The sequence below is a fragment of the Sceloporus undulatus genome, chromosome 4 (genome assembly GCF_019175285.1).
Source record: "Sceloporus undulatus isolate JIND9_A2432 ecotype Alabama chromosome 4, SceUnd_v1.1, whole genome shotgun sequence".
Taxonomy (NCBI): domain Eukaryota; kingdom Metazoa; phylum Chordata; class Lepidosauria; order Squamata; family Phrynosomatidae; genus Sceloporus; species Sceloporus undulatus.
The window spans coordinates 56,689,237-56,698,667 of NC_056525.1; the positions used below are offsets into that span (position 1 = coordinate 56,689,237).

The 9,431-nt window shown below is 43.0% G+C and overlaps 1 protein-coding gene across 1 annotated transcript in view; it reads right to left on the reverse strand.

Moving 5' to 3' along the window:
* Positions 1-592: 592 nt before the first annotated feature.
* The window catches only part of LOC121928966 (polymeric immunoglobulin receptor-like), a 12,490-nt gene continuing 3,651 nt past the window's right edge, over positions 593-9,431 (reverse strand). Inside the window, exon 5 of the mRNA XM_042464295.1 lies at positions 593-786. Within this exon, the coding sequence (XP_042320229.1) occupies positions 593-786 (194 nt within the window). The remainder of the gene's footprint in view (positions 787-9,431) is intronic.

Here is a 9,431-nt window from a genome sequence, read left to right on the forward strand (position 1 = left end):
TCGAGTAGCAAGCAAGACCTCCTCCAAATTGCAGGCCACATTTCTTGAAAGGGAACAGTAAATGCATTAAGTAATAGGCTTGAGGTGGAAAGATCTTTCTAAAGCTTTCTAAAAGGCTGCCAACAGATCCCAATCCCTGTCTCAAGCCCATTGCCTAACACATTTGCTATTCTCTCTGAGAAACACACCCTGCTTCTTCTTTTTTTTCTGTTAAATGTTGGCTCCCTGACTTGAGACTCGACTTGAGACATGACTTTAAAGTATCTTGCAAGGATCTGAGACTTGACTTGAGACTTGACAGTAGAAACTTGAGATGTGCCTCAAGACTTAGACTAAAAGAATACATCACTGGGAAAATTACAAACCTTGGTGATTCAGTTTTTTAAAAAAAATATTCTGGGCAGTAGTTTAGGCTTCAAAGGCCTGATACACACGGGCATGAAGCACTGTGCTAGCGCTGATTCTAGGGATAGGGACCGCGCACCAACCATATGGTCCCTAACCCTAGTACAGCACAGCAGCCCTTTAATGGCAGCATCCTGTCCCTACAGGTGCTGCCATTTTGATGTAAGCGACGTGCGGCATCTGCACATCACTGTACGTTGCTTACATTGCGAGTGCACCAGCGGCACACTCGTGACATCACTCCAGCACCACAAGAAGAACCCGGAAATACCTGGTTCTTTTTACTCCGGAGTGACAGCGCATGGTTTGGGGACTGCGCTGTCCCTCCAGAGTAAAAACGGGCACCGGCAGGCTGCTGTTCCTTGGTGGTCTGTATTGCACCTATGAAAATTATTGTGCTGAAAAATATTGAAGTGGAGAAATCTGATGGCTTTCGGAGGATTCAGTGGGATTTAGGAACTGTCAAAATGGGGGTAGAATTTTCTCACCCCTGCTTTATTTGAATATAATGGACCACCTGGGTTGCAGCTACACTGCAGAATTAATGCAGTTTGACATTGCTTTAACTGCTGTGGCTTAATACTGTGGAATTGTGGGATTTTGTGAGATATTTAGCCTTCTCTGTCAGAGACCTCCAGTGCCACAACAAACTACAAATTTCAAGATTCCATAGGATGAAGCCATGCCAGGTAAAACAGTGTCAAACTGCATTAATTCTGCAGTGTGGCACCAGCCTTTGTTCTCCTAAGTTCTCCCATTTGGTTTCATGGGTGAAAGAAACTGGGGTAGCTGCTGTGTAGTAGATGAGGTCAAGGCTCAACACAGCTGTAGTCATTAGGGTGTTTCTCAGAAATAAACGTGGTCTCAGTTAAATTAGCTGTGCAGTTATTTTTCTACTACAAGGTGGTTTACCACAGCCACTGAAAGGGTCTTGTGACTTATACAACTACTCACCTTAGCACAGAAGACAGGGTGCTTTTTGGGAAGTCTCACCTAACCAAAGGATACTGAGTGGGTACACCAGCAATATAGTAACCAGTGAGGTTACAGTGAGATTATTAGCTAGCAGAAATAAGTGTTGTTGTTTTTTCAGACGGATATTTAAAAATACATACAGGTGTACATCAGAGCTTACCCACATTTGGGAAACTGTATATATGGTTAAGTTAGAAAGGGATGTAGTAGACCTCACATTTATCTAATCCTTTCCCATGTAGCCAAATGCAAAAGGGAGGCAATGACAGAGGTGTGTTCAAGTATTAAAGGCTGTCATGAAATAAATAATTAAGTAAAATGGTGAAGTAGGTCCCATTTTAAAAGAAGAATACATTATTCTTGAGACAGCATATTACACTGAATGTTGTGGTGCAGTTCTTAGTTCAAAAACTATATACAAGATTGTGTATATTAGACAAAGTTGCATAACAAACCAAATAAATAAAGGGAACCTAAATACAAAGTGCAGAATTCAAAATGTAAATCATACACAAAATACATACAAAATACATGCAAAGTTCAAGGAGATAGTAGCGATGTGTAGTACATATGTGTACACATGGGATGTGTAGTTGTGTGTGTGCGTGTTGGTGTGTGTTTTAAATCACAAATTGATGCAGAAATTGGATGAAAAGAAACTATTACTAGATTAAATAATAGGAAACTAGCAATGTCCAGAATTTATCCATCACTACACAGAGGGTGGAAAAATTACTTTGAACTACAGTATCCAGAATCCCCCAGACATGTGTCTTGGGATTCAGGAACTTATAGTCTTAAAAAGGTAACTCTTCTAAACTAGGCAAATGAATTAGTAGAGCAAATTCTATGCCAGGTTCTTGGTTACTCCTTGCACATCACTAAACTAGATCAATGCCTAGATAATTATTAAAAATAACTTTTCTAAAGCATTTCATATTTGGGCAATTAAATAGTCAGGACTATATATGCATAAGTCTATCTCACTGCTACACTAACAGTTTTATAAGGAGGAGGACATACAGCAAATGGGTATACTCTGGAACACCAGAGGACTGCAGGGTATAATCATGGCTGCCATTTTGACTAACTAGAACTGATGATGCATTCGTGTCAGCCACCTCTACTGCTGCTACACTGTAGTTTGACACCATTTTAACATCCATGGCTCAATGCTGTGAAATTCTGTGGTTTGTATTTTTGTGAGACATTTAGCCTTCTTGTTAGGGAGCTCTGGTGCCCTACCAAACTACAAGTCCTAGAATTCCATAACAGTGAGCCATGGAAGTTAAAGTGATGTCAAACTGCTTTATTTCTGCAGTGTGGCAGCAGTCCTCTTTGGCCACTGAGGAGTGGCTGATTTGAGGTTAGGATTCCCCTCCCCCCCAAAACAACCCAGTATGTCATAGAACTGCAAAAAAAAATAATAATAATGTTCTAGATATGTGGAAGACACTGGCCAAAAAATGACTGTATGGCTCAAAATCATGGTGGGAGGTGTCAAGGCTTTTTGGGGTGAGTGAGGGTCCCAAGACCCATAATGGATCCCTGGTAACATATTCCAACCCCTGTAACATAATAAAGCCTAAAATAGTTTGCAGAATATTATTAGACATAAACTCTCCTATTCCTTCTCTCTGGTGAAGAGCTTGAGCAGGGAGCTGCAAGTGAGCTATCTGATAAAATCAAAGTGAAGTATGTGGCCTTTTAAATGCTTGTGTGTTTCTTTCAATACAAAAGAGGAAATAAGTATAGTAGTAGTAGTAGTCTGCTTTTCTGACATAATTAGGGCTCAAAGCCACTTACAATGTAAAAGTACAATACAATTAAAAACATAAAGAAAGTGAACATTAGAACAGAATAAAAACAGTTAAAGCAATATAGCATTCCTTAGCCATCCTTTTACAACTTTCTGTTTTATTTCTAAATCTGCCATTAGAGTAGGGTTGCCATAATTCTGGACCTCGAAACTGGGACAAATGTAGGACAAAAGTAGGACAACATTTTCAAATGTAGGACATATTTTGTAACAATGGAGGACACGCAAAAAATGATGCTTTTTTAAAAGTGTTAATATAAATGCATGTTTCTTAGGCATGATCAAAATGGAGGACATTTGGACATTGTTCCTAGACAGATGGCAGAAATGGACTTCCCTTTCTGGCCAACCTGCCTCCCCCATTCCAAACAGCACATTTGGGCATTGAAGAGGAGGAAGAGTGGAAAAGGCAGAGGAGGAGGAAGAGGAGAAGGAGGAGGAGGAAGAAGAGGAGGAAGTAGAGAGGAAGAAGAAGGGGAGGAAGAGGGGAAGAAGAGGAGGAGGAGAAGAAGAGGAGGAGGAGGAAGATGAAGAAGGGGAGGAAAAGGAGGAAGAAGGGGAGGAAGGAGCAGAGGAGGAAGAAGAAGAGGAAAAAGATGAAGAAGGGGAGGAAGAGGAGGAGGAAGAGGAGAAGAAGAAGAGGAAGTAGAGAGGAAGAAGAAGGGAAGGAAGAGGGGAAGAGGAGGAGGAGGAGGAGAAGAGATGGAGAAGAAGAGGAGGAGGAAGAAGAAGATGAAGAAGGGGAGGAAAAGGAGGAAGAAGGAAGAGGAAGAAGGGGAGGAAGAAAAGGAGGAGGAGAGGAGGAAGAAGAAGAGGAGGAAAAAGATGAAGAAGAAAGGAAGAGGAGGAGGAAGAAGAAGAGGAAGAAGGGGAGGAAGAAAAGGAGGAGGAGAGGAGGCAGAAGGAGTAGGAGAAAGAGGAAAGGCTCTTTCCCCTGCCTGGCTTTCTCCGCCGGCGACAGAGGAAGCCAGGGAAGGGAAGGGGGCCTCGCTTTCCCTGCCCCACTTTCCTCCGTGCGCGCATGCGCGCGCCTGCCACTGGCCCCTACTGAGGCCTGGGCTGGGCAGTGTTCAAGCCCTCGCCTTGGAGGCGAGGAAGGCGAGCTGGAGGAGGTGGGTTGGCGCCGCAGCAGCCGCATTAGCGACAGCGGCAATGGCCGGAGCGGGCCCCCAAACAGGGGACCAGGCACGGGTGGGGGCCCAAACTGGACCGTGACCGGGAGGGGCCCCCCAAAATTGTGCTGGTCACGGGGGGGCGTGCTATGGCAACCCTACATTAGAGAGACAACTGGCCTTACCTGGGAAGGTAGTTCCAGAGTCTAGGGGCAGCCTCCGAGAAGGCCCTCTCTTGCGTTCCTGCCAATTGTGCTTATGATGATGATGGGACTGAGAGAAAGGCATCTAGATGATCTCAGGGCCAGGGCTGACTCACACGAGAAGATCTGGTCTGCCAGATAAGCTGGATGTGAGCCATATAGGGCTTTATAGGTCATAACCAGCACTTTGAATTGTGCCCAGAAACAAACTGGTACCTAGTGGAGCTATTTTAACAGGGGCATAGTATAGTCTCTGTAACCTGTCTGGCTGAAGCTCTTTGGACTTGATGAACTTTCAGAACACTCTTCAAAGGAAGCAAAGAGCACACTAGAGGAGTCCTAATCATGTAACTAAGGCATGTACCTCAGTGGCCAAATCCAGCATCTTAAGAAACAGGTGTAGTTGGTACAAAAGTTTTAAATATGCAAATGTACATCTGGCCACGGCAAAAACCTGGGTCTCCAGGTTCAAAGCTGAATCTAAGAGTACACCAAAACTGTGAGTGTTCAGAAGAAAGGTATCTCCAGCTGACACAGATGGAATCCTTATTCCCTGATCTGCCTGTCAACTGACCAGAAGCACTTCTGTCTTTTCTGGATTAAGTTTCAGTTTGTTTGTCCCCATCCAGTCCATTATTGATGCCAGACACTGGTTTAAGACCAAGACATTCTCCTTGAATTGGGGATTAGTAGTAGAGTTGGATGTCATCTACGTATGGATAGAGCTGCACCTTAAAACTCAGACAACCTCTCTCAGCAGTTTCATGTATATGTCAAGTAGCATGGGGGACAAAACAAAACCCTGAGGAACCCCACAGGCCAATGGCTAGGAGGCCAAACAGGAGACTATCAGCACTACCTGCTGGGTTTGCCCCTACAGGAAGGAACTGTAAAAAAGTGGCTCTAATTTCTATCTGAGTAAGGCAGCCCGGAAGGACATCATGATTGATAGTATCAAAAGCTGCTCAGAGGTCTCACAGAAACAAAAGGGACACACTCATCCTGTCCAGTTCCTTGCATACGTCATCCACCAAGGTGATGAAAGCTATTTGTTTAAGATTAAATAAACAATATGGTGCAATTTCTTTAAGTACAAGACTTTTTCCTTTCTAATTTCCTGATTATCAGCTACTAGTTCTATAACAATATGATATTTGTTATATCTTGATTGGTGACGAGAACCCGAAAATCACATGCTATGTTGGTTTGGAAATTAAAATGTGAGTTGGCTAAAGTGAGTCAACATGACTATATTACTTATATAACACCATATAAAAGAACAGTAGGGAAAACCAAAAACCCCTTCTTATCACCAGTGGTGACCACTTCTGTCTTCCCTTGAGAGATATTTTTAACACAGAGAAACATGAGAGAGAACTCAAGGGGCCAGAAATGCCCTTCAGTCAGACCACAAATTATTCAGATCATTGGGGTTTTTCTATGTGTCAAGATTCCCAAACATCTAACAATGTTAGGACATACACAAGTTCAGCCTATTAAAGTTTCCCCCTATTAAAGAAATGTTAAATTTTCTCTTCTGTGATAACTACTGAGAAAGGCACAGGGCCACCAATGAAGTGAGGAAAATAATGACAGCAATGCTCTTTCTGAAGGGTGTGCTAGGCAGGCTAGAACTAAAAGACACATACTGTTCTTCAATGTACTGAGTACACAGTTGTTCCTTCTGCAACTAATCAACATTTTAAACACTTTAGGCAAGGGACAATATATACACAAACAAGTAAGGAACCTGAAATGGTGAATAAATGAGTCATTTATAAACTTAATAGAGGAGGGAGGGTGGAATGCTGCTTCCATCATTCCCCTACCCCCAAGATCATAGATACAGTCTGCCACAATGGGACTGCAGCATCACTGATCCTGTCATTAGGTAAAGTAAAGAATTTCCCTGAGATGGTATATGCTGGTAGCCACTGCTGGTAGCCTGCTCCTTAACTTTCTTGGCTGTTTCCTTCTGTAGCAGAAAACTTAATTTGTTTCATTAGTGGAAACAAGACAAGAGTGGACAGGAGCTTGGAAATGTTATAACTCTTAGAGGGAATCCAATGGCCATGCTATGTGGGGGATTTTGGAAGCTGTTGTCAAAAAAATCAGCTTTTCCGAGCTTCTTGGAGGACAGTATCCTATTATAAGTTTCAAGTTTCACTGCCATATCAGCTGGATTCTGTGTGTACGATGGGGGGTGGGGTGGTGGTCTATCTTGTATTTTGCCTTAGACACTAAATGTCTTGGGCATCCAACCTGCACTTCAGGTACTTAACATGCTAGGTCTCTCGGGGGGGTGTATGTAATAGCTGATCACTTTGTTTACCTCATATCATGACTTACAGGATTGTTGTGAACAAAAATTTCTAAGTGCCAAGAGCAAACCCACAGAGTAGGTATTTATATGGATGCTGTAACAGAGGATGGAATGGTGGCAAGGTTTGGAAAAGATACATTTTTGCATTGCAACTCCCCAAATCCTCTATCTAACATGGCCAGTAACATTTCCAAACTATGGTGAGCACAGAGGGGAAACAGACCTATTGTAACCTTTTCTGAATCTGTATTCTGCTGTGATATATTTGTGAGGTGCTCTGTGTATAAAATTATTTGCATATGTTCTTAGGTGCAACACTGAGGCTACAATGGCTTCAATATAATTTGTGCTATTTGATAACCACATGTTTTGAACAGGCTAGTGGTTGGACTAGCTGGTCACTAAGGTCCTTTTCAATTCTACAGTTCCCAACAATGTCTTTGACAAACAGATGGGTCTTTGAACAGATCAAGCCTGAAATCTCCCTGGAAGCCAAGGCGCTTTATAGACCGCCCACAAAGGGTGGTCTGCCGGCACTGTAATTTGCTGCGCGGAGGAGCCCCAGTGGCCAAACCGCAAGGCTCCTTCGCGCAGCAAAAAGAAGCCGCAAAAAGCAGCTTCTTTTTGCAGCACGGAAATGGCATCGCAAAGCACCAATGGCGCATTCGTGGCATCATTTCTGCCGCACAACATGTGGACGCTAGGCATCCGCGACATCAAAATGGCAGCGCCCATGTAGAATGGGTGCCGCCATTTTGTACGCGCTGAGCGCATACTAGGGTTAGGGGCATCCGGAACAGACGCCCCTTTCTAACCCTAGTATGTGCGCAGCATGTACTTTTTGCCCGTCTGTAACGGGCCCAAGATAATCAAATTGAGGCTGTCATACTTTGGCCACATCACAAGAAGGCACAACTCATTAAAAAGACAATAATGCTTGGGAAGGCAGGTAGCAGTAGAAAGAGAGGAAGACTGCATATCAGATGGTTAGACTCATTGAGGAGATCACAGGCCTGAATCTAAGACCTAAGCAGAGCATTGAAGAACAGGGGTCTTGGAGATGTATCATCCACAGGGTCACTGTGAGACAGTGTTGATGTGAGGGTAGTTAACAATAAACTTTGGGAAAGTGTCTCGAGCATGTGGCCTGCTTTTTCTGGCTGGTGATTCTCAGAAGAACAGATTGCCTGCGATGGTCTTGGCTGTGTTGTTTGTTAAACAAAACAATTGTAAGACATTGAGAGAGGGAGTATAGTTGTTGATACTAGAAAATAAATTACTCCAGCCAGTATCTATATACCATTTGAGCAAAATGACTGACCAGAGGCTGCAATTAAGTTCTCTTTTTTTCTGCCACACAAACATGGGTTGGATTACAAGACCCATGATTTCTCAAGAAATATCTCTCTGTACTTCATTTGTAGCAAGGTAAGGATTTTTTTTTCATTCTTGTTGGAGGGCTCAGCTAGTTATTATCCTGTCTTCCTTCTCCAAGAAGAGGTTTTTGTTTAATACCTTGAGAATCATGGGAGATGGTAGTGGGTTGGCATTTGTACTTTTCAGACATTACGCTGAATACTTTCATGCTTTCAGAGGCATCATACAAATTAATTTCTTTATATGCACATCTCTTCTTGGTGGAAATACTTGGAACTGTTTTCATTTAGAATCAACTTTAACTTGATAGCTTTATTAATTTGAATGTCATATTAGGGAATTTTAACTCTGGATGAATACAATAGAGTTACATATTGTCAGTGAATGTTCAGTATCCTGTGCAAAGGTGCTAAAAATAATGGAAGTCTCCTCCCAATTTTCCCAGGGATTATATATTCTCAGTCAGAAAAAGGACAACTACTGTATTGCCAAACTGTTGAAAAATGTTGAAGCGAGTGAATATTTAGCAGGCATGTGCATGTTTTGGTTGACTCTTTTTTCCCTAGTCTCGTTGCATTATTAATATCTGTCATTTTCTATTAACTTTTTAAAAAGTCACTTCTCTTCTATTGTTTGTATAGTTCTTGGCTTTCTAATAAAAAAGGAAGTTGTGTAAAGAAACCAAGATATACAAGATACCATATACACATATGCCATCTGAAAAATCCTCTTTATGCACATTCTGTTTACGGCACACTGTTGTGTCTGCTATCATGTCTCCCATGCTATTTAACATTTACATGAAACCGCTGGGAGAGATCATCCGGAGACATGGGGCGCGGGGTTATCAGTACGCTGATGATACCCAAATAATTTTCTCTATGTCTCCGACTGATGCAGTGACCGAGGATGGCGTCTCTCCTCTCGAGGCCTGTCTGGAGTCAGTAATGGGCTGGATGAGGGAAAACCGACTCAAATTGAATCCAGAGAAAACGGAGGTACTTGTGATAGGTTCCCCTGGTCCAGGAATGGCGGTAGTTCCACCTGTCCTGAACGGGGTCACGCTTCCTGTGAAGGACTCTGTGCACAGTCTGGGGGTGCTTCTTGACTCGTTGCTTCACCTGACTGCTCAGGTGAATGCGACGGTCAAGAACACCTGTTATCAGCTTCGGCTTATTCGCCAGCTGCGCCCATACCTGGCCCAGAGGGACCTTGAA